This window comes from Pelmatolapia mariae, linkage group LG20, assembly GCF_036321145.2.
Source record: "Pelmatolapia mariae isolate MD_Pm_ZW linkage group LG20, Pm_UMD_F_2, whole genome shotgun sequence".
NCBI classification, from domain to species: Eukaryota; Metazoa; Chordata; class Actinopteri; order Cichliformes; family Cichlidae; genus Pelmatolapia; species Pelmatolapia mariae.
In genome coordinates, this window is record NC_086244.1 from 31,890,116 (window position 1) to 31,915,399 (window position 25,284).

The 25,284-nt window shown below is 39.2% G+C and overlaps 1 protein-coding gene across 2 annotated transcripts in view; it reads right to left on the reverse strand.

The window, feature by feature from the left end:
- Window positions 1–482: 482 nt before the first annotated feature.
- The window catches only part of sema3b (sema domain, immunoglobulin domain (Ig), short basic domain, secreted, (semaphorin) 3B), a 72,173-nt gene continuing 47,371 nt past the window's right edge, over window positions 483–25,284 (reverse strand). For both annotated transcript variants that reach the window (XM_063463348.1, XM_063463347.1), the window contains exons 2-18: window positions 21,998–22,514; window positions 19,820–19,977; window positions 18,602–18,664; window positions 12,322–12,441; window positions 11,895–11,988; window positions 11,643–11,762; window positions 11,382–11,524; window positions 11,176–11,290; window positions 8,619–8,688; window positions 8,354–8,498; window positions 6,788–7,007; window positions 6,607–6,698; window positions 6,175–6,216; window positions 5,646–5,803; window positions 5,467–5,522; window positions 4,253–4,392; window positions 483–4,032 (exon numbers count right to left, since the gene is read on the reverse strand). In XM_063463348.1, the coding sequence (XP_063319418.1) occupies window positions 3,541–4,032; window positions 4,253–4,392; window positions 5,467–5,522; window positions 5,646–5,803; window positions 6,175–6,216; window positions 6,607–6,698; window positions 6,788–7,007; window positions 8,354–8,498; window positions 8,619–8,688; window positions 11,176–11,290; window positions 11,382–11,524; window positions 11,643–11,762; window positions 11,895–11,988; window positions 12,322–12,441; window positions 18,602–18,664; window positions 19,820–19,977; window positions 21,998–22,184 (2,415 nt within the window). In that variant the 5' untranslated portion in view covers window positions 22,185–22,514 and the 3' untranslated portion in view covers window positions 483–3,540. The remainder of the gene's footprint in view (window positions 4,033–4,252; window positions 4,393–5,466; window positions 5,523–5,645; window positions 5,804–6,174; window positions 6,217–6,606; window positions 6,699–6,787; window positions 7,008–8,353; window positions 8,499–8,618; window positions 8,689–11,175; window positions 11,291–11,381; window positions 11,525–11,642; window positions 11,763–11,894; window positions 11,989–12,321; window positions 12,442–18,601; window positions 18,665–19,819; window positions 19,978–21,997; window positions 22,515–25,284) is intronic.

Genomic DNA, 25,284 nt, shown 5'->3' on the forward strand with positions numbered 1-25,284 from the left:
ATGTCCAGCCCTGTATGTGGATTCTCAGTTTTACAGCAGCGTAGTCATAGCGACTAGAACAAAAATGATCGTTCTTACACTGCCACCATGTGGTCAAAACACAGATGACACTCCAGTCCTGGTAAATTAAAAGTTGAAATAAATTAAATGTAATAAAAGATTGATCTAAATGTATCTCTCTGTAAAAAATATAAAACAAGTAAATCACTTGAAAATGTAATATTTACACTTCTTTAACCTGCAAAAATCAGTGTTTGAAATTTAGTTGTTTCCTTTTTTCTGTTCTTTAAAATTGTCATCATTTTTATTGGACCATCATTCTGAGGTACTGAGAACCTGTAATTTAATGTTTTTGTAATGTGAAGTACACTTAGTTACTATTTTAGGTGCAGCTAACTTCCTGTTTTTTAATATTTATGTAACCTCATGAAATCAGTTCATTCTGATAGTTGAACAGGAGAGATTACAAGCAAATCTGGAAGTAACTGCATATTTTTATTGTGTTAATGAAAAAAAACTTGACAAGACATTTCACAAATAACTGGGAGTATTACAGTGCACCACGTTACTTTGGCCTTCGACCTTTGAACTTTCATCTACAGACCACTCTACACACAGCTGTTCCTTTGCCATTATATACAGAGCTTTGCTTTTCCCCCCGAGACTCACACACGGACACACACACGCATAAAACAGAAGCACACAATTCACCCACCCTCACACACACACACACACACAAACACACACATACAAGCTTCTCCTTGTGAGCTGTTGAACAGGGGTGCGTCACATGACATGGAATCCAACAGGACTATTTGATTGGAGGACTGTGTGAACATCAAAGACTCTAAGTGGACACTGTCTTTAAGGAAGAGCTTCTCCATTGGCTGTAATGTACAAAATTGTTGGGGATGAGTAATTTTAAGCAAAACACAAACAACACAGATGTAAATCTACATGTATAGGAAAAATAAAAATCCACCACAACATATCAGCTTATCTTTGCACATAAATACATACGAATAATAATAATAATATTCAACATTGTGCTTTCTTTCTCTCCATCTCTTTCTTGCCACCACACCATTGTCAAATGCATTAGCCACTAACATTGGTCATGCAATTTCAAGCACAAAACAACAGCTGGGTTAAAAGGAATACTCAGGCAGTTTGACATCACTACCAGTGTAAAAAAAATGCAGTTTTGTAAGAAGGAAAACCCCTATAGAGTTAATATTAGCACAACTTAAGTAGTTCTGTGATTAAAAAGCAGGCGTTGGCACATGCAGAGACTAACAGCATGCTCCTGCAATGAAAATCAGTTTACTTATTTTAATGCAGTAACTCCTCTCTACCTGGACGTGGTGTCAAAATGCAGAGTGTCCCTTTTACAGGCGTCAGTCGGTTCAGTTCAGTTTAACGAGTTAATTACATCTCTATAAAGAAGGTATATAAATAACAGCAACAATGAATCCAAACATCAAAAGTCCACTCACAGGTCTAGTTTATGCCATGAAACATAAACAGACCACATATTCATCATGAAAAACAGACTGAACGCAAATAAAAAGCATGTTTTATTTTACAAGGCCAGCCAGTTTCACTTTCTTTCATGTGGATAGACTATGATATATTAAAGTATGGTACCACAGGTAGGCTTCACCTAAGCCTGTACACACAATGGACACTAGGGGCAGGGCTACACACACAATGTTAGCACAGACAACCAACATACAAAGACTTCTATACAGACAGTACACAGCGAGAGATTAGACTAAGACATGAGAAGGAAGACCTTATAGTACTAATTGTCCATTATGTAGGGATGACATCATTAAGCAGCAGAAATCAGTGATACTAATGACCGGAACACCAAACCGAGAAGTGATTACAACAGTGTATGAAGTCAGATAGAGTTGTTTTTCTTTTCTGTTGCAGTGAAAATGCGTTGTGGTTTTTATTACCGTGCTGGATGAAGAATCTGTGACTCGCTTAATTTAAATCTTTGCATAACTATTTAAAAACAAACAATATATGCAAGAACAGTGTAAAACAAAAGAAGTACCGCTTCGAATACCAAAAAAAAAAAAAAAAATTAAAATTATAGACTCACTCATAAATATCATGCTAATATATATACCGCAACGTAGCCCAGAAACACAGGTTGTCATACTTGGAGTCCACTAATATCTTTCCTTTTCCTCTTCATCCTGCTTGCCATATTAATGCTCCTCATCCAAAAAACACCCGTCATCATTTCGTCTTAATGTTTACGCACAAAATGTTGAAATCAGCGAATTTTTAATCTTTGGAGTGAGGTTTTGGATTATGTCAGAGCTCTTCCTACTGTCTTTCTTGTATTTTTACACATAACAGATACCAGGTTAGTTTTAGACATACTTATTTAGGTTATTATTTGCTTTCAAACTGATTTCTTTGTGCTCCACCTGTGTCTTTGTACTGTAAACATCTTTTTGTCATTTCATGGAATTCGAGTAGATTTTCCTCTACTCTTTCTACAGTGGTTCAAGCCAGTATGTAAAACAATATATGTAATCACATCAGGCCAAATATGCCTGCTCTCTAACTATGACCACCTGCTTTGCATTGTTTAATTTAGTTTGCTGTGACATGCCTCAAATTGCCCGAGGAAACTGCAAAAGATATATTTTTTTTAAACAGCAAAATATAACATAACCAGTTATTTGCTGTGATGATCTGCTCCACAGGATGCCAGCTCTTTCTTTTGTGACTGCTTTATGTAATATGCGCAAAACCATGGAAAAGTGACATTAATATGAGTGCACTTGCTGTGTACAGCACCACAGGAAGTTGTTCATTTCTATGAACAAGTTTCAAATGTTACCTTTTTTTATCTGCCTGTGCAATTGAACTTAAATAGTAATGTGTTTCCAGTTACTTTTTTGTATGTTCCAGTTGCTCCGTTCGGTCCCATTGTGCATATAACAAGAGTCCACACTTTTGCTACGCTGGCATGAAATCTTCAGGGCAGAAAAGCCGTCAGGAGTTAATCCAAAACTTTTGGGCTTACATTTGTTTCTGTGGTTCAGTCCTTTAAAACAGTGTGCACACTGTGACGCACTAACTACACGCAATGTGTAATTGGATTTTTTGAGATGTGGAAATCCTTTGCTATGAACCCATGACAGGTAAGTGAGTTTATTGCTCACACATAAAGGTGTGTTTACTCCCATGTATCTGTTAGTAAACTCACTAATCTAGTGGAACTATAAAGGGATCGTGCAGAATCAGTTAGAGCAGTAAGGCAGCACATGCAGGGACTGGCCAGTGGGATGAGGACTCAGGGATTGGACTACCATATAGTGGGGGCATCCATAGATAAATATACACAATAGAGGAGGTGCTGTGTGTGTCCGTGTGTGTAAGTGTGTGCGTATGTGGGTGTATCTGTATGCGTGAACACCTCCAGGAGTTCTTGGTTTCTCAGTCTCTGTCGTTCTCCTTCTTTCTTCTTGTTTCAGTCATTCTTTTCTCTCCTCCGTTTCTTTCTCCGCATCGTTACTCCCCTGCACTGCGTGGCGCACGCGGGCTTGGTTTCCCATCGTGGGTCCGACGGTTTCTCCCCTTCCTTATCTCCTGAATATGCTTCCATTTCTTATTAGGTGGGCGGGCAGCAGGACGCAGAGGTGCGATGTCCTTACCCACCTGGTCACCACCGGTGTTCCTGCGTGCCCAAACCTGCTCGCAAATCTGGTCAACCGTGTTTAGGTTCGGATGGTCCACCAGCTGCATGAAGTCCCGGTACCAAAGCTTTTGATTGGTCATTGGGGGTCCGCCTCCGCTGCGGGGGTCTAATCGAACAGGGGCATCGGAGGGTAGATTGGAGACAAATGAAGGTGTGGAAGGTACAAGTTCTAAGGTGATGCCTAGTAAAGTTTGGGTGAAGCCATGCTCCATTGCATGGCACTGGTAGATGCCAATATCTCTTTTCAGGACACGGCGAATCAGAAGACCTCTGTCTGTCTGGAGTATGCGATCATCCAGACGGACCTATAAGCAAGAAAAAATCGACTTAAATCATGAAGAGAAATAAGCTCTAAAGCTGCAAAGCTGTTGTTTGCTAAAGTAATTATAAACAAAAGAATCTGAGTTCTGATCTGATCTGATGATGCAAACACACACAAAACACTTTCATGACCTATAAATGCCATGGTATACTTTAATGACTTCTCGGTCATCATCTCTGGCCAGTGTCAGCCATTCCTCTCACCTCTTCTCGTCGATTCTGTGGATGTTTCTGGAAGGTCCAGGTGACTCTGGCCTGAAGGGATTTGGGGACGCACTCTAAGAAAGTGCTACTTCCCTCTACACCATACAGCTTCTTCTCTGCAATACGATGCTTATGATGATCTGCAGGGGGCAGCAGAGACAAACACAAAATGAGTCAACGTAGAGCAGCACATGTGCTCGCTAATAACAAAACATGTCCAGGTTAGAATAAGACAGAGGAACCTGGAAGGATAGGATGGTGAATCCAGAAATGTTACTAGAAAAAAAGAGTATACAGGGTTATATGATACAAAACAGGGAAGAAAAGAAACCTGGTAGAATGAGACTCTCTGAGGCTAATTTTAAAACATCTTCCCTGATCTCTAAATTAAAAAAGTTGATGTTATTCAGTCTTCTGAGCAAATGCATTTTTGCATTCAAATTGCAAGAAAATTATGAATCTCAAGACGGTCAACATGAAATATAGGGATACAAACAAAACACATTCACATTCATAACATCCTATATGAATACCTGCATGTACTTAAAGGGGTGGAAGAACAGACAGGCAGACATATCGTTTTCTAAAATGAGTGATATGACCTAAATCTTAACCACAGCCATAAAATTGCACAAAAGTACTCAAAGACTTAAAAGTCAGCCTACATCAAGGCCAGAGGTGGGGAGAGGATTACACAGATTACTGGTGAAACAATGGTCTACAAACTGCCAAACGGACTCCTGATCAGCATTTTATGGTACTTTGGGGTAGTGCCGATCTCATCACAGACAATTACTCTGACCTTCATTAGTTTTACACAACACAGCTTGCATGCCACATGATGTAATCGCATTACTAAGGAGCTCCTTCAGTTTGAGCGATTAGCCTGATTCAGTTTTGTGGCAGCAAGACAGCAACAAAATGCTGGTATTGTGGCCTGAGCGGACAGAGGTCACCAGGGGTGAAAGCGGGGGATATTTTAGATTATTTGGCATAAGGACTGTAAGATGTCAGATGGCAAGCTTCTCAATGAGTCCAAGAAGCATCAGACCGAGGCTCTGTTTTTAATGCTTCAATATAAATGTGTCTATGAACCCGAATGCAGCGACTACAGCTTGCATAGTTTAGTCTTAACAAATAGGATTAACATCAGTTTTCCTAACATGTCTACAAAAATCATTGTTGTAGATATGGAAATGATGAAAAAATTGTACCTCCTGAGCACAGAGTGTTAGGGTCGCCATTTCTTACATCCTGGCGGCGAAAACGTCTGTAACAAGTTTGACATTTTAGTTTAAGAAAAGGAATGTTTTATTGCACGACAGTATTTGCAAATTCACTTTTTTCTTTTAAGTAAAGATAATCTGTTATAGGTCATGTTAATGTCAAAGACCTCTTTGTGTTTGGCAGGTAGCGAGTACAGGAAGTTCCATCCCAGGCACAGTACGGGTCTCTGGCCAGGCAACACTCAGCGCAGGCCTTCCCGTACACACTGCAGCGGTGAAGTGGAATCTGGGCAAGGCCTGTGTCAGAGCCGACATACAGCTGTTGCTGTGAAAACAAAGCAAGCAAAGAGAAGCATTTAAAACATGCTTTATGCTGAAACAGCTCAAAAGCTTATGTGCCAGAAATACCATCCATGTGTCCATTATGGCAATTTATGTTGGCTCTCTTTGGTTATATTGTGCATTATCCATCATCACCATTCTGATTTAGTACAGCCTCACATACTATATTGCTCTTTTGGGGCATATAAATATATTGCTGTGCAGATAAACAGGTCGATTAATTTCTAAGTCTAGATATGTCAACCATTTCTACTGTGAAGAGGAATTAATAGACTAAAGATAATACAGTGCTGCACTGTTTGACATACTCTTAAAAACATGATTTTGGGGCTTTTAAGAATTAAACAAGCATACCCGTTTTGAGGAGATCTGCATGTTGATGATAGATGAGGCGTCCTGGGAAGGAGAAGAGATGTACCAAACTAAATAACATACTTTGTAGATTTGACCAAAATTATCGGTATGTAGTTAAATGTTTTTATATAGCACCAAATCAAAACTTCAAGGTGCTTTATATCGTAAGGTAAATACACTACAATAATACAATATACAATGGATGTATACATGCATATGTATACAATGTTCTTTCAAACTATCCTTTGTTTTCCTCTTTAGGTCATGTCCAGGGAGTGCAGTACAGTTAATAAAAGGCATGCAAGTTTGAATGATGCATTAATTTCAACACTTTATTGAGATTTAATGCTTGTAAGAATACAACATGTCATGATGACTAAATGTACTAAATACATGTACTTTCATGTATTGTTGTTAGCACAGTATTCTTACTTTGAAAACTTCCAACTCCTCCAGTAAAAGTTCCTCCATGTTGTTCCAGCTCTCCTTGGGGACACTGATCACCTTTAGTACTGTCCCTTTATCTGAAATTACACACACACAACTGCTTAATAACTAATTTCATCATTTTCCTGTTTAACCCTAGAGTTAGAAATGATCACTGCTAATTCACCTGTGCCAATAAACATGACATCGTACTGTCCATCAGCAGCATTGACTCTGTCCACAGCGATCTGTGTAAAGCTGTAGTCCACATTGGTCCTGATGAAGATGGGCCTTCGGCTCATAGGGTAGACCGGGTTGTACATTAGAGGGTGGTGACGCGCGAACTGAATCACATCATCTGGGAAACCCTTTGTTGACTCAAAGCTGCCGAATGTCTTGCTGGGGCACTAAAGAAAGGCAGAAAAAATCGAATTAGTATTTTGGGAACTTAAAAAGTTTACATTGAGGTTAGTGCACTTTGCTGAACATCAGTGGGGATACAAATAAAAAGAGGATTTTAAAAAACTACTACTACAGTGAAACTACTGTGAGTACACATTTTCTCTCAGGACCTGAATGCGTGAACATGCATGCATGCGGCTGCTGTAAAGCTCTGCAAAAAACAGCTGACTCTGAGTCAGTGCTCTCCTATTTACTATGTTTGGACTCGGTCATTGCACAATGACTGATATTTGATGAGTAAACTTGTTTTGTCTTTCTGGATGTAAACTGAAATTAAATGCCGAACTTCTCAGCACTTTAGCTGACCTGAAGTACACAAAGCACAGTTCAACAGGCCACAGAGAGGTGATTATGGTGTGATGGGTCTCAAGGACTTAAAAGAGATTTACACCAGGTCAGAGTCCAGCCACTCTCTTTAATTAAAATTCCAGTCCTGGATTTTCTAAATGCTGAAAACTCAATTTAGCATCATGCAGCGTTTATTCTCATACAATTCCATGTTTTTCTTTATACTAATTTGCACTATATTGAGCCACACTGGGTTTTTTTTTGTGGGTTATGCATTTTAAATCAGAATGTGCATTATGTGCACTTTTTGCATAAATGTACTTGTAAGCATGATCGCGTTCTTAAAATCTGATTTGTTCTGCTAATTTTACAATCCAGCGAGGTAATGATGGCGCGAGGGAGGGTTTTCTGTAGGCCAAATACAATTAGTATTCTGCCTTCATACAATAGGGATTGTTCTCCAGCAGCAGTAACAGCTGAAGCTCTGCATAACAAATCCTGCTGATGCTACACTTGTGTGCTTAGCTGAATGTAAAGGCCCATAATGAGCACATATTGATTGAAAGGAAAGGGGGGTTTGGAAGAAAACAATAATTAATAGTGAATACTGCCTCAATGTGACTATGAGGCCATTTTTTTTACAACTTTTTTTTTGTTTTGAGTTTTAGTTTGAGGCAACAAATTCAACACTGAAGACATACTAAAGAATATTCCACTGTATGTGATGGTCTAACATTATTAATTTATTGGGTCATTATATCTATGGCAATGTGTTATATATTATAGGATGCATATATATTTTGTACTTAAAATCAGATTTGAAGTGCAAAGTAATAACTAAACATTAACGTAATCTAAAATATACACCTCCATCTGAAAAGTAGCAAGTAAAAGTTTCTCACAATTACGCAAATATGTGTACATTTACTTGATCAGCCAACACTGCACTGCTGGAAACTTTAGATACTGTGAGGCTGATGTGCTTTTATGATTACTGACATACCATTCCGGGGCGGGGATAGGGCACTTTTCCCTGGAAGGGGACCCACTGGTAGTTGGGCCCCTCTTTGTGAGCAAATGGCCCCAGGAAGGCCCTCCGGATGTCATTCATGGAGTAGAGACACACAGCTGAGCCTTTAAATACACTGCTGCTGGTGGACAGAGGGAGTTGGGTTAGATGCAACAAAAACACACAAAATACACAAAAACGTCTCTCCTCACACACAGACATGCACAAACACACACACATAATATGAACAGATTCTGACCTGGAAGTAGAGAAGACGGTGTAAACCAGAGGGTTCTTTCTGTCCCTTGTCTGCAGCAGGAAAACATCGCCTAAGGGTGGACGGCCATGCACACACACACACACACACACACTGGTCAGGTGGCAGTAGACTAATGGTCAAAGGTTGAGTGAAAGATAAACAAAACCCTTTGGCCATGTCTAAGTACCTTAACGAGACATGTTACTGATAACTGAGGGTCATGACATGGAACAAAATCCACCACAGGTTCATGCAGCTTATAAAAATCTTTTAAACAAACTGAGTTTCATTAAGTTTTTGCTTCACTTGTCAGGTTTGAGATCTCCATAATAAATGAGAGCGTATTTCTAAGTCTTGAGCCACAAAATGTGCTTCCATGTACTTCAATGAAATTCATGCTTCTAAAGACATGGTGCACATATTTTAGAACAAAAACTTCAGATTAACAATTATTTATTTTTACATGGATATAGTTGGAAAAAATCAAGGTCAAGACAAGAGACTGAAAGTTCATGAGGGAATCTGATGGACAGATGTGGCCAAAGGGTAATTTAGACTTTAGCCTAAACCACTTACTTTTCCTTTCACTATGTCATGAGATAAGCACAAAGACAGATCATATTATAGCCCACAGATACGGCCTAGAAAGCTCTATCAGAAACATCTTGAGAGCTGAAACTCGTGCAGCTGCTCAGCAAACCACATGACTGCAGGTTCGGGGAGACGTTGCATAACAACAAATAGCTCATTCTTTTAAAAATATATTCCAATAATAATTTTAGTAATACGTATAAGTAATTTCTCATTTTGGTAAAAGTAAATCCTGAATTCCAGATAGAGTGAAACAAACCAAAAGCAACTTGTTTTTTATTTGAAAGAAATCTCTGGTCATCTCAGGTATAGTTAGCTAAATAACTGGCCTGACATTAACCTCATAAACAGGTTGAAAATCCAGTCTCTGCATGTCTTTTTATTACACCTAGCTGACTAATTTTAAAGGTGAAAACCCCATAAAAAGGTTCTTAAATGCTTTAGTGCTTATATTTTAAAGCACTATTGCTGATTTTAAAAAATTACAACAGAAAAATTCTGAATGTTGACTGTAAATCATGTTTGAATGTCAGGTCTCTGACAAAAACTCTGACTTTGTGCTAAAGTGATACTGAGCTTTCCTGATCTTCATGACAGACTCACTGTTAGTCTATTCTCTGATGGAATAACTTCCACAACTAGTTTTGCACTGCGGGTTAATGCTAAATTTATTATGAACAGAACTTATACTATTTCAGTTTATAAAAAAAAAAAAAACAAGATGAGGAGTGCCAAACTACCAAACATCACAGCTATGTCCATTTTGTATTCACAGATAGCTTTAAAAGGCAAAAAATGTGCCTAACATTGCTCTTAGGATACTCATCAGCTTGACTTGCATTTTATAACTTCTTATGGGTATGGGTCAGTACTGGACACTGCTCTGAGGATGGGTTCAAAAAAGGGTCATTTTTTCCAGAGGAACAAACATGATTTACATTTGTCCTCTAAGTCCAAGGATCCCTCATAGAATCACACTATATTTCACCAGACATTTATTTTATTACAACGGCAAAATGTGGTTAGAAATTGGCGTCTATGCTCCAAACTCATAAATATCATCCTGGAGCCAAAGGATAGGGGTTGAAAGACCAGGCAGCAATGCAGGGCAACAGTGGCACCGTCATGTCAGAGGAAGATATGGAAGGTTTTGGAGCTTAAACAGACCACAAAACTGGGAATGTGTGCTTGGTGTGCAAGGTGTACAGGACAGTCTTTAGAAAAGGCTTTTAAAAATATACACATACATACATATATATAATGAAAAGTATAACTTCTCAGTGGAAATGGCTCCAGATGTTAGTTGAAGAATTCATATAGGTTTACAGGAAAATTGTGGCTTCTTTGTCATTTGATATGCTTTATAAATTTAGTCTCACTTCTGGATTTTATCTCCTGAAAACACATTATAGGTTTTTGTCAAATGAAGAGTTACCAGAGACGAGCCTCTAACTTTCTCTAAACCCACAGCAAAAGCATTGGCTTTCGATCAGGCCAGAATCTATTACCAATTAATCTGTCACTCATGCTTGCTCCAAGTCTGCAGGAATGTTAGACTGAATGGTAATCTACAATTGAGGTCAGAAATCCTTTTTTTTATTATTATTATGCTTTCCAGGACCTTTTCTCCATTTGCCCACAGAATGTCCTTCTGGATAAAAATCCAAAATGGAAAATCAGCACTTTTTTTTCGTTTGCTTTTCTGTTCTCTGTCTACTGAAAAGTGAGACTACCAGATTATAATGCAAAATATCTTAGAAGTGGTGACAGGAAAAACAAAACGTTAGTAATGACCAAATTCTTTTGGTGAAAGTGGCAAACAACCTAACAGGAGGAGGATGTCGAGTGAAAGCTTTGTTTACTTCATTTATGTTATATCATACTTTTACTTAGCACAATTTTCATCTTAAAATAGTTCACACAGTACCGTACTTGTGCTACTGACAGTTTGCACAGCTGTACTTACGCAGCTCATCGAAGTACGTGTCGCTGCCATCAGCTCCTGGTACTGAGCAGATCAGACGGGTCTTCAGAAATGTTGTCCACTTGTTCACCAGGCTTCGCTGACCGCCCATATCATTCTGATTGGAGAAAAAATAGCCAAGATAAATTTAAGAGGATATTTTATTTATATTTGTCAACAATCCAGCTGGAATTGCTGCTGGATTTTACCCTGCACAGCTGTCCGATTCTGGAGTAGGTGGATTTTCCCAACCCTTGAGCCTCAACCGCTGTCTCCCGGAAGAAAAAGAAGACCTTATCGTCATCTGGGTTCTCACTTTCAGGGACCCAAAAGGACCCAACAAACTTTGGTTCTGGTAGAGAAAATCAAAGAAAAAAATCAGTCAAAAATAGCCTTTCCTATCAACACAGTGTAATTCTTCATGTGAGTTGTCTCAACACATGATCTGATAAATAAAGATAAAAATGCACCATTAAGCCATCTTGAATCATGCTGTTCAGTGCGGATAGAGGGGCGTTTCCCCAGGCTTCTGAAGATGGTGAAGTCCCTTCCCATTAAATCTGTGGCCACGCCTGCATACAGCTCATCAGCTAGGAGACAGAATTAGTCAACGACTGTTTGGATAATATATTTGTAGTATGTCAAATCAGCACAATTTCAAGACACAGTCAATGAACGTTCTTATTCAGTCATCTCATATTAGTTTGCATGGGTTCAATTACCGACGAGCACAGATGCAGCGTTGTGTCGAGGATCATACGGACTCTTTCCTTTCCCGTCCTCCACTTTAGAGGGGTCAATCCTGAACACGTGGTCCTGATGGACACAGGAGGGAAGGGATTTTACAGTGTGATTACATTTGCATAGTCCTTCTATAAATTGGGAGTTTAATTTTATTTTTGAGATTTGTTGTAAACTAGATGTAAATGCCAATATCTTTATACACTTAAGACCATATTTTAAGGGTCTGTCGACAGGTACAGTGAATAGAGACTAAATTGGTTGGCAGTGGACTGGAGTTTCTGTGTTTGAAACATCTTATTTTCAGCAGATGAGAACAAATAAAGACATTGTATAATATTTTTAGACTTTCTTGTTACACTGTTGCATAGTGAGTGTCGTGTAAGTTGTGTTTTGTACATTCCTCACCTCCATCCTGTGTCCCACCTCGACAAATGCACAGGTGGGGTGGAAAGCACCCGTTCCACAGGCGTATAAGTGGGTGCGGTTATAGTGGTGTACAATCTTCACGTAGTTCACACAGTCAGACTGAAAGACACACACACATATAGTACTTATTATTAACTTAAAGGATGATCTTTAGGAAGCTTTAGGAAGGAAAATGGTGATTGGCACTCTACAAATTCTGAGTCAGAGTGTTAGGTACACTACTGAAACACAATTCTTGCATGAAATACAGTGCCCTGTTTTCCAAGCCTGACATAGTGGTAGTGTTTACCTTTAAATACAGTAAATACCTGTCTGCCATTTAGTCTATGATGTCCCCAGATCCACCCCCTACTCACAGGTTTGACATCATGTGTGTCCTGGTTAATACGACTGACTAACAATCAAATGGTCAAATGAATATCCACACATACGTTAACCATGTTTCCTAAACTGCTATAATATCACCAATCTCTATAATAACCTTTCTGTCAAGTTTCTTGGACTTATATTTATACATTTATAGAGAAGAATGCAGAATAGTTACATAAAGAAATAAGATAAACTTATGTTTCATTATCCATTTTATTTTTGCCAGACATATATCTTTTCAAACCAGTTGAATCTTTGTTCTCTGTCTTCTTATTTCCATTATCCTGGCTTCTTTCCTTTACCTCCTTGCCTTGTCAAGCGAGCATGTTATTGATTCATAGACACATCTGTTCATCTCAGAATCAGGTTACACTGAGATGGATCTCAAGAGAGTGCTGGAAAAAAAGATTTACTGTATACTAAGATAATGGATGGTACAGTTTTCTTCCTGCCTTCCAAACACCACGCTTTGAGGTGATTAGCCCATAAAGAGATAATACTATATGTGGACTGCTGTGGATACTATAATTATTGCCTCCAAAAGTTGAATCTGTTCATCTGGACGTAGCGTTTTGTGGGAGAAACGTTTCGTCACTCATCCAAGTGACTTCTTCAGTCTCGATAATTATTGCCATTATCATGAGTATTTCACACCACAGATTTATATTGAATATGAATTATTATAAATATTATAAATTATTTTCTGTATTGTGATTAAGAAAGTGTTCAAAACAACATGTCATCAGTACAATGTTTATTTCTTATATATTCACACACTGTAGCACACATCTAAGCTTTTATCTTTCTATTTTGCGCTTGTCTACTTCTCCCCAGACAGGTCACCGTAACATCTGTCTGTCGATTGTTTTGAGTATTGGTGGATCTAAAGGTTTGGAAAGACATGAATCCCACTGTCAACAGCAGACAGTCATAATGCAAACAGCTCAGAGCCTGGATCATTTGGACAATTAAAAGACAAATTAATCATTTTTGGAGTAAATATGCAGAATATCAGTTTCTGTGTAAGCTTTCATAGAAAGTGAATTGTTTGGCCTGCTTTTTTCCAGGTCTCCTGTGCACAGCAACAGTTTAGTCAGCCAATCGATTGGTTAAACACCTTTATATGTGCGTGTATACACTACAACAAGTAAACTTGTGTATTCACACAACAACTCCATCTCTAATCCCCTGGTAGGTTTTAAAGGCTGAATGGCAAGCCTTTGTTCTAAACCACTGAAGGTTATATATATGTGTGTGTGTGTGTCTCAGGGGGCAGAGAAAGGTGAGGCACTCAGCAGAGCAGGAGGCTGACAGAGAAAAGTCTTTGATGTGACAAAGGAGAGAGATCAGGAGGGTAGGGAAAAGATGCATGAGCGACCCTGAAAAGATACAAAAAGAATGAGGTGAAATGATGACAGCAATCACTTTTTCTCATTGTCTGATCAGCGTGTGTGTGTGTGTGTGTGTGTGTGTGTGTGTGTGCATACGTGTGTGACAGAAGGGTTTGTGGAAGGGTTGGGTGTGTGTGTGTGGGGGGGGGGGGGGGGGGGGGGGGGGCTGGTTCACTGGACAACCTTTGACATGCCACTGACTCATTAGTTGAAACAGTGAGCAAAATGAGGGCTGTGACCTCACAGCAGCTTGAGCTCTAAGTCTTGCCTTTACGTTTTATAATGCTGCATTGTTCTGCTGTAGATGTCTTTTTCTCTGTTTCTCTTTGTTCCTTCTGTAGATGATTAACTTGATCTACACCATTAATGTTGTATTTTAGCCACTATCTGTGCTCTGTTTATGGTATTTGGCTCCATATCGATTGCTATCATATAAACTTCTTTGAGCATTTTATGTGAAGTGTAACGTGTTCTGGTTCAGTGGCTATTTTTGTGTTTGTCAGGTGCATAAAATTAAATCTACCAGCATGTCCTTGCACTAAATCAGATTTTGTCATTTGACCTCGACATCTGAAACACTTCATGTAAGGATTACTTAAATATATATACAGGGTAGTTTGCTCTTTGAAATACAAAGAAAGTCCATAATACGATCAGAGAGATCAGGAAGAGTGTGGAAGTAGAAATATCACTGACTTTTCACTGAGACTGGAGTGCTGACTGTGAGACCATTTTTATGTTTTGCTTTCACTTGTTGTTTGGTTAGGCTGAGGCACCAAAGCTATTTGGCTAGCTTGTTCCACTGGCTAAGTTACCAGGGTGCCTAGATGCACTCCATCTAAGACATGACATGGTTTCTGGAGGTCACTTAACTTTAAAAAACAACTAGGCTGTTATAAAAGCTGCTGGAAGCTTGTATTTTCAGTTTGGTTAAAACCAGAACAAACTGTTTGAATGTGTGTAAAAGCAAAGATTCCAAGAGATGCAGGAAGCTTTAATAAAGTTAATGGCAGAGAGGGTTGGACTTGACCGGAATGGTGATGTTCATTAGATACACAACATATCACAGTGTAATAACATAGGAATGCCTTTGATCATCTCTGTTAAACGGGACAATGCAGTAGCGGGGGATACTGGCGGGCCACATTTCTCCTAAAAATGGACTGATTTCTGGAATCCGACTCTCTAAGTGATATACATAAGAGGGTGCCTTCTTTCCATTTGTTTCCAATTCTTTTCACCATTGTTTGTGTGTGAATTCCTGCACACTGATCGTCTACACAATGCTGGAAAAGAAAATGTTCTTTGGTGGTTTCAGACATATTTGGTGGTCACTGAGCTTCTTCTCTCAGTAGTTAAAGATTAACACAATTCAGTTTGTGTCTTCCAGAAAGACTAACATGAGCTCAATGGGAAGAGTTCTCCTTTTTAAATTAATTCTTCCCATTGAGCTATTGGACTTCATTCATAATCTAATTCACAATATCCCAGAACTCATTGTGCAACATGCAGCTTCTCGGATACCTTTAAAAAAAATCAATTTTGATTTACAATTGTGATTAATGCATCTTCCACAGAGCATTTTACATAAGAAATTGTTTTGAATTATATACTTATGAAATAAAGAAAAGGATTTTTATTATTAATTCCTACCCACTGATTTATTAATGGGTCTTGGAAGGCACTGAAAGTTACCAAGTGGGTACTGAAATGACAGCATAAACACACAATCTATCACTTCTGCGGTTCTGAATATGACTCCGGTCTTACAGTGACGCCTCAGAGTGCTGAGTCAGACCAAGTGTCTGGGTAAACTGTCAACTGTTTACTGCCCCGCTCTAATTCTGTTTATCTGCATGTGTCTGTGTTTGTCTTAGTGTGCTGGCACATGCAAGGTGGTTTTACTGTTTGAAGGACTGGAGGGTTGTAAATAACAATATTAGATGAGGACAGGGCATATGAAGAAAGGACCAAACATGGAAAATGAGTGGAGGGAAGAGATCAAGTGGCAGGGAGAGTTTTTGACCTCTTCCTATAGAAAACACATTTCTCTGTAATTAGGGTCAATAGTGTGTGGTGGAGGTTTGGGTTAGTTTTCACACAGAAAAGGATAATAGAGGATAAAAATAACATTTCAAAGGCTTGAAATGTGAGTAAAGCAACTACTTTAAAGCAAAATCTGTCATTTTCTTTGAACTTTTGTCTTATCACTTTCTTTCTCCCACAATAACTCATTATCTTCTTCATCTAGAGCCATTACATTCATTCTCTTCATCACTCACAGTCTCCACAGTTACTCGCACTTTCGAACAGGACATATGCATACAGAAAACTGAACACACTCATGCACAGACAGACAGACACACACACAGACTCCTGGTCAGGTGAAATTAGAGCCTGGATTTTTGTATGAATGGAGCCCGTTGTCTGTCTGCTACAGCTGTATAATCACACTGATGACGGGTTTGTTTTACACACACATAAAGACACATTCACAGACATTAGACACACACACTGGAAACTTACACATACAGGGATAAATGTACACACAGACACTGTCAAACACATGAGTATAAATACACTATAAATAGACACATTTATGGTATATCTGCATAAGCAGATGTGATGTTTCTGTTTTAAACAGTTAAAGCCACAAAGTACCTACACACAAACTGACCTGTACAGTTATCTAATTGTAATCTTGGGTGGTCTATAGGTTCTTGGTGGCCTCTACATGTTGGTCAGTGAAGCCAAGCCCCCTTGCCCACACTACATCCACATGCAGAACATTACATAGAAAATCTTTTTTTGGCACTTAAATAATAAGTCAAGGGAACTAAGATGGTGGCGTATCTTTGGGAAAACTCTGCTGTGAGCTCTGCAGCAGGTCATGAGTTCAGTCATGGAGACTTTGTGCATGCAGTCATCTCAGAACTGAATCAGAATCAGATCAAATCATCCAAATAGAAACACTTTAACAATCAGGGTTTTGTTTCATTTCCTGTTAATTTGCATCTTATTGTTACTGCTGCAGGTCATGTCCAAGATGCTCTTTATTAACCTCACTCAGTCCGTCCATCCTCATATAGATTATAAACATCCAATTCAACCTAATGTAACCTGCCACATTTTTACAAGCAACGGGTCAATATTTAGATTTCTGTGACCTCACTGCATTGCATCATATCGTCACAGCAAAGGTATGCAACTGTTATTTTCTGCTGCACATATTCTTCCAGTGAGGAAGAACCCAGTGAGTTGCTCTCATGGTGAATATATCAAAGATCTTCAGCAGGAACTGTGTTTTCAACTGAGATCCCCTAACCCAGTGCAATACCAAGTTTAATATTTAAGTGACATTTAAAAAATGAAATGTTTGCATTGAGCCCAAAGCTGTCTGGTTAGACAGTGTGTGTGTGTGTAAATACTGAGTGTGAGCTCTACATCAGACTGTGTGGATATCATTCAAATAGGGCTCAAAGAAACAAATTTGGAGGAAGTAATCTCACCACATGGCAGGTCCAAAAGTAGGAGTGCTGCACCTATTATTACATGTTATCTGTTTAAATGTGGTGTTTCTGTCTTGTGATGACTCCCATGACTCGAGTGGATTAAAAGGTAGCATTGTGTTAGGCTGGGTAGGAGTGGACGCTTACATTCTGCACTTGGAGCTCAGTAGCAATGCTTATTGAACTGTATGTAAAATGGGACATGGTTAAAGTGGATGTTATGATGCATTATGTCTCATAAAAACTCAGTTTAGTTAACAGGTTGTAGTTAAATATTCCTTGAGTAATAATAATAATAATAATAATAATAATAATAATAATAATAATAATGCAGTGTGTATTATTGAATAGGATGATGACAACACACTTCTAAAAACTTTCAGGTTCCACATCTGAACTGTATCAGCTGTAAACTTTTATAAATCAAAGCAGAGATCACAGACAAGATAAAACACAGGCGTAGCTGTGGGGTCGGGCAAATAAAGCCAATACCTGGTGTTCTTAAAACCTTTCTATCGTTCTATCTAAGGCTTCTGGATGGTGATAGCTGTGGTTGCAAAAGGACTTCCAGCCCCATTGAAGCCTATCTGGAAACAACTCTTTGTCTTTACCTCTGTAAATATTTTCCTGCCTTGTTTATGTTCCCGGTCACTTGTTTTGTGTTATACTGAATAGAAAAAATGAAGTCTACCTTGCAAATCTCAGTCATTCTATGCTTCAGAATTATGGATTATCTTTGGTATGAAACTACAAGCTCATTGGTTAACTAGCTGTCAATCACAAGTCATTAGTGAATGAGTGCACGGTTTCACAGTCAGACCCGCCCTTCCTTTTTCAACCAAGCTGGTGACAGCAAAAACATTTATTGGAAGGCTTGAAAACAGGGCTTTACCAGGTGATATCACAGTACCCACATCAATTTTTATTTCTCTGGTAAAAATTATAACATGAAATCACAGGGCTAAGGTGACGTGTGGTGTGATCACTTACAGTGATGTCTTTGCCAGCCCAGTTACACTCCTCCCTCCAGTCAACAGGGGCAGGCCAATAGATCTGAAACAGGCAGACAAAGATCAGTCCATCTTGTAAATTTACTCTGGATTTTTAATTTGGCTAAATTAGATTATTTAGAGTGTACCAGAGATGCATTTCCTCATAATATCAGGACTTAAACCATCAAGTGTATGAACAGTCTGATCCATCTCTTTCTTTCTAACCTATTTTCTCCTGCAGCCACTCAGCAACATTGAAAAAAAAAAAACCAGGGAGAGCTACAGTGAATCTGCACACCCAGCTCATAAATCAAACTCCCTCATCTACCTAAAACCAACAGAGGTTTCATATCTGACAGATAGAAACTTGCAATTTACTCCAAGCAGCTGTGGACAGATGTTTTTTGTGGGCTATTTTTTTTTTTTGCGTAACTATAGTGTCTATACATTTCAGTTCTTTTGCCAGTGTGTGTACTGTATTCTGCACTCTAACATGTATACTCAAGTCTTTTTGCAGCTCTGATTATACTCCAAAGGCAAAGGCCTCAAAAAGTGTGCCTTTTGATATGAATCATAACCTCTTTTGCATAAATGTTTTTTTCTTATCTCCGTCCAGCTCTTTGATTTTCTACCTTCCTCTATGGCTACAACACTTCTCTTTTCCCCTCAGGTCAGACACTTAAGTAGACTCATATGTGCAAGGATGTTATTTTCTAAAGGGTGTGTTTGTAAAAATGTTTCCACACTTCTGAATATTTCCTTCAGGAATGCAAGAATACAAACCACAGGTGACTAACTTTGTGAGTCAAAATAATAAATGATTGTTAGAAAGTAAACAATTTTGCAGTGGTTGTAAGAATGACTCACTTTCATCTGCTGCCAGTATAATCACCTAAGATAGTTAACAAAAGGTCACAAAATATTTTCATGGCAAATGTATTTGGAGTTGTTCAGATTTATCTCTTCTGGTAATGGTTTGTGTATTACCAGGGGAAATGCTGTGTTTATAAAACAGTTCCTTATTTTATGGATAACTTTTTAAAAAGCCTTGTGCACATGAGAATCTAAAATTAAATCTACTCATAACTGTTAAAACACAGAGTTGAAAATGTTGAAATCTCAGTAACAGTAACTTAGTTTTGATCAACAGACCGCTCACACTCCCACATGTTTTGCAGCTATACAAGTTTGGTTTTGGGGGTTGTTTCTGGCCAACCTTGTGTTCTTGTTTGGCGATGTTGTCCAACGACAGAGACAGCAGGAAGTTCTTGGCTCCCACAAACAGTCGACCCCTCTCTTCATCCAACAGCAGGGCGCTAAAGCAGCAGGAACGCTCCAGCTCAAACCGTCGCACTCCGTGGAACTGCTGCAACTCTGAAAATGTAGATTTACAGGGTGGACCTCAGTCAAACACTGATATGAGTCAATCATTTCCACATAACTTAAAGATAAAGATATTAAGTATGGGAGAACCCGCCTATGCATTTGTGTTAGTGTGTAAGTGCCAATGTGTTTGCCTGTATTTATGGAGAAATGTGCTTATGTGTTGACATACAGAAATGAGATAACTCGGATAACTTTGCAGGGGCTTTATTTTTGGACCAGTCTTTTGGTCTTTACTTGTCTTTTTTGTTGTATAGTGAAGTAAACTTTTTTATTAATTATGTTCTTCATAAAGTAAGTAAAGAATCATAAAAACTTTGCTTTCAAAGCTGTCATCAGCGTCTTCAGATCCACATCAGTTAGTTGGCTACAGGGCTTCCACAAGCCACCCTGCTAAAAATAAACCTCAACATCTTATGTATTTCAGTATATTTCTGAGCTGTGTCCTAAGGCCAGTGACTTGTGAAACGAGCAGGATGAAATCCTCTGACAGTAATGACACTATATTAGTTTCAGTGGAAAAACTGAATGTCTTTACCATTTCCAAACTGGCAAGAAAAAGTTCTAGAGGAACAGTGCCCAGGAAAATTTAGCTTGTATTTGTAAATTTAAACTATAATAGTCACCCCAAGCTTGATGGAAAAAGAAGAATTAGAAAACTGTGTTCTTGGCTTGAGGAAACTAAGAAATAAAGGGACTACATCCTCCCCTACGTGCCCAGCTCAAACTGGGAGCTTAAGAAAACAAGACCAAAGCCCTCTTCACTTCGACATTAAAATGTCTTTTATTAGTCTGCCATTGTTCTAATGTGAATTTATAACTTTAATTAAGTCTTTGACGCCACCCAATAGCCGCCAGCATGACATCAGGGACTTTTATTCAGTCCCACCATACTGTGGTGGCAATAACCCTGGGCTTGAGGACATAGTGTGTTAAAAACATGTGTATGATACCTGCCTTCTGCTAAATGTAGTTACTTTTACTTTAAGATCCAAGTGTATTAGTGTTTAATCGTTTACTGCTCCTTTCTTGAGTGCTGGTACAGAGTATCTGTCAAGAAAATATTATTTGACAGCCCAAATCTGCTTTAAGTAGTTGAGTTAAGTAATGGTTACTCCATCCTTTAAACAAGTAATAATGCTTTCTACTCAATAAAAAGCAGCTGTCAAAAATGCCATTTAATGCTACATTGCTAACTAAAAACAAAAAATGTAGTATTAATTAATATACTCTCAGATAGATCAGCTGTACAGCATCTCACTGTGAAACAATAGAGCACTCTTGTTTGTAATGTTTAACATATTATGTTTATGTTAGCTAAAATCCTAACAACAGCAACATTACCAAACACACAGAAAGGCATCAGCAGTTTAGCTTCATTGCTAAAGTGGCTGAAATTGTTTATATGACTCTACTTTTATGTCAAAGTAGTATTTTAATAACCGCCTACAGCCTAATTAGGAACCGAGAAACTCTCACTGTTGACACTCATTTGTCATTTGTGTTTCAAATAAAACTAGAATAGTCTTAAGTCTTCTCATAATAAATGCTTCAAGTTACCTTCAGTCCAAATTCAGGCGGGTACATGTTTCAGCTGTGCAAACGGCCTGCAGTCAGCTCATGGCCTTGGCCAGTTCATTCAGGCTGTAATTACCAGCTTGGTTTATGTGGCTGTGTTGGGCATTGAGCTGCCTTCTTCTAACATACAATACCCAAGATGAAACACAAAACCGTGCTACTGCGTGTTTAAGTTGTGTGTGTGTGTTTAAGTTGTGTGTGTGTGTGTCTATGGCTGTGAATCACAGCAACCACAAATTACAGTTGGCTACTGTTCAGCTGCCTATACTTTCAAAAGGATAAAGCTGAATATTACATGAAACAGAGAAAGTGGTGTGTGTGTGTGTGCGTGGTTTGTGTAGATACTTTTCTAACTATTACGGGCAGTGGAAGAAAGAAATTGCCTTTTTTTAGAAAGAACCAGAACTTTTATCCTCAAAGCTTTTGTTCTTACCTTTATATGATAACTTCATGCGCGGTGAGGTGGATGATGAAGAGGAGGAGGAAGAAGAAGAAGAAGAAGCTGAAGAGGAGGTGCGGGTCACGGTGCTGGAGGATGCATGGGCAGCGGCCAGCCCCAGCAGGAACAGAGAGCTGCAGGTGACCATCGTGGCCACCACCATCATCATCATAGTCATCATTTTGGCAAAGGTAAAGCAAACTCCTTTCTTTCAAAAGTGGAGTCTGTGAAATTATTTATTTAAGTTTTAATTTATTAATAGAAGCTATAGTTGTGTCCTGGTTCTGATTCAGTCTTCAGAATCTGTGTGACAGAAGCAGGAACCGGCCTTTTAAGGATTTATTGGAAGGATCCTTAAAAAAGCGTTGGCTTCTATTTTTTTTTTTCTTCCAGTCTTCTTTTTAAGTCTCAATAATCAGCGTAACGTCGTTCTCTTGGGACTCTGAAGGATGATCAAGCTGACCTCTCACATCAAAGATGGGCCATAAACATTAAACATGGACACATAGACCTGAAAATAAAGACAGAGAAGTAACAAATTTAGAAATGTGCACTGCTAGCACACGTGTGCTTATGCCAGGGATGCCCCCATGCACAAACACAAACACACACACACACACACACACACACACACACACACACACACACACACACACACACACTGCTGTCTGAGGTATTTTTAGTCAGACTCAGATTGATGCTCCTGCCAGGCTATGTTAATGCCAGCCTCCATTATGGCAACACTATAATCTCCTCACATTACAGCAAGACTCAGGGACAGTATCCAAAGCACACACACACACACACACACACACAATCTCTGACCTTGTGTGATGAAGACTGTGTGTGTGAGATAGAGATATGCTTTGCGCACTGCCAAGCCAAGCGCAAACTCTCCATGTCTGTGGCACTGCCAGCTCACACACACATATACGCACCCAGGACTCTCACACTCGCTTGCTTGCTCACACTCTTCCTCGCTCCCTCCACACTGGCAGACAGTGTCACTGAATGAGATCTCTTCATTGTGAGGTACTAATGAGCCGACAGTGATGAAGATGGATGAATGGATGAGCACATCAGTTCTTACAACAGCGTCACTTGTGAGCGAATCCAGCCTCACAAAGTGAGCGACTGTTGGCTTCTGGTATCAATATTGACTTACACAGTAATAGATAAATGAAATTACAAGTTATTCAGAGATTTACAGTGTTGCTTTTTCCCCAATCTGGTTTACACATGGCTTCTATAATGGGGGGGGGTTTTTCTCGGTCTCCTGATGTATTGGATTTACGGAAATTAATGTGACAGACTTGCTATTGTTTCAGAAAATTCCCCAATAGCATCTCACGGCACTGTCAATGCCAAAGCATGAGGGAGGTCAGTGGCTTGCAACCCTACATCTATATGAATGTTGTGCTGCAAAAAAAAAAAAAAGGAAAAAAAAGTGCGCAGTGAACACACACCTCTCTTTCAGTACTTTGGACTCTGCAGGCAGCAGGAACAATAAAGCCTTTCAGTAGAAACAGTCTCCTTTATTATATTGCACCTCACAGTTGGCACTCAGTAACAGGCAGACAGTTGGCTTTTCCCCTCTTTTCATTTTCAATCTTTACTTATTTTCCTCCTTCTAACAATTACCTCTATCACTTCCCTTCATCTGTCACCCTCTATAAAAACCCCTCTTGTGTCTTGGCAATAAAATCAGCTGTTCAATAATAATCTGCTCTCTAACTGCAGACTAGATCTTCCTGTCTTGACTGGGGCAATATTAGACGTAAAATAACAGTGTCTTTCTTTGCTTGGGATACTTTAAATGAGGGGTAAGGCCAAAAAAGATTTGTGGATATATTTAAACTGCAGTCTATTGCTAGCCATATGTTTTCAACTAGAGCCAAATCAGCTGACTTTGTAATGCACTATAAATGAATACAACATTTGTTTTCCACTAATAACTACAAAAGATGATCCAAGAGAGAAAAAGATATCAGTCAGAGCAACTAAGAAAAAGAAGAAGAAGTATTTCTCCCTGGAGTAATTTAGATTTGGCAGCATGGCTCCGTACACAACCCTCCTCACCTTTCTACGACTACAGAAACAATAAGGCAGGAAGAATAGACTAGGCATCTGCAACAACAGACATGATACTGATTGTCAGACACATATGGGTTTATTTTGGGTTGTAAAGTGGCTTGCAGATGCAAGCGGAAGTTTAATATCAGAATCTATCCGAGATTTGTCAGCCATTAGTTGTAGTGGGATGCCACTGACCTCAGTGTACGTAGAGGTGTTAAAGTGATGAGAAATGGAGTAACTCAGATGGCTGACTCGTGTCTACGTTCCGTGAGGATGACTGTGTGAACAGAGTGAGGCCTGTCATCACCAACATCATCTCAGCCAAGCTTTCAAATACTCACTTTGCTCTAAGCTGGAACAACTTTCTTATTAATTTCAAATTCCTGGTTATCACTGAAAACTAAAGAATCACTTTAAAGCACAATATACATAAGATGAGAAAACACACATACACTATACAGACATAGACCCGTCCGCGCTGTTGGCACAGAGTTTTATGAATAATGGAGCTATTGAAGCGTAGAGACAGGAGAGCTCTCATAAGCTCATGGCTCCCAGGCCACAACACAACAAGACAGAGCTTAACAGGAACATAAACTCTCACATACCCTCCAGTATCTAAACACACGCACATTTGTGAATGGACAAAAGCACACATGCAAGGCTAGATCCCAACACAGCTTGCTATCCGCTACCTTAACTCGCTGTTTTCGAATTGAAGGGGTCTTGGGTGATTTCACAGATGTTCGCTGAGTGCAAAGTTTCTCAGCTAGCATTAAAGAAGTGATCACAAGAGCACTAAACTGTGCTGAGGTCTGTGAAACAGAAAGGCCGAAGCACAAGGCTGCATGTTTATGCACGCTCAAGTTTCTGCACTGAACTGCAAAGATGCTGCAGTATTTCAAGGGGAAGGACGTCAGCACTCTCATCAGCTGCAGCTACGTGACACAAGAACAGAAGCGAGCACGCACACGCGCGCAATTCATGTCACACTCCCTGGAAGCGACAAGAGGAGCAGTGAAACCCTCACACTCCTGTTGGCTGCTATAAAAGGAACGACTGGTCCCATTGTTCCTCCGAGACACCCCGAGCTGTGTGTTGCAGTGTTTGTGTGCATCCTATAACTCTGGCTTCATGAGTTGAAGAGTCTGTTATTGTTCCTCGCACATCTTCATCACATCACATCACAGCCCTGTGAGCAGGCA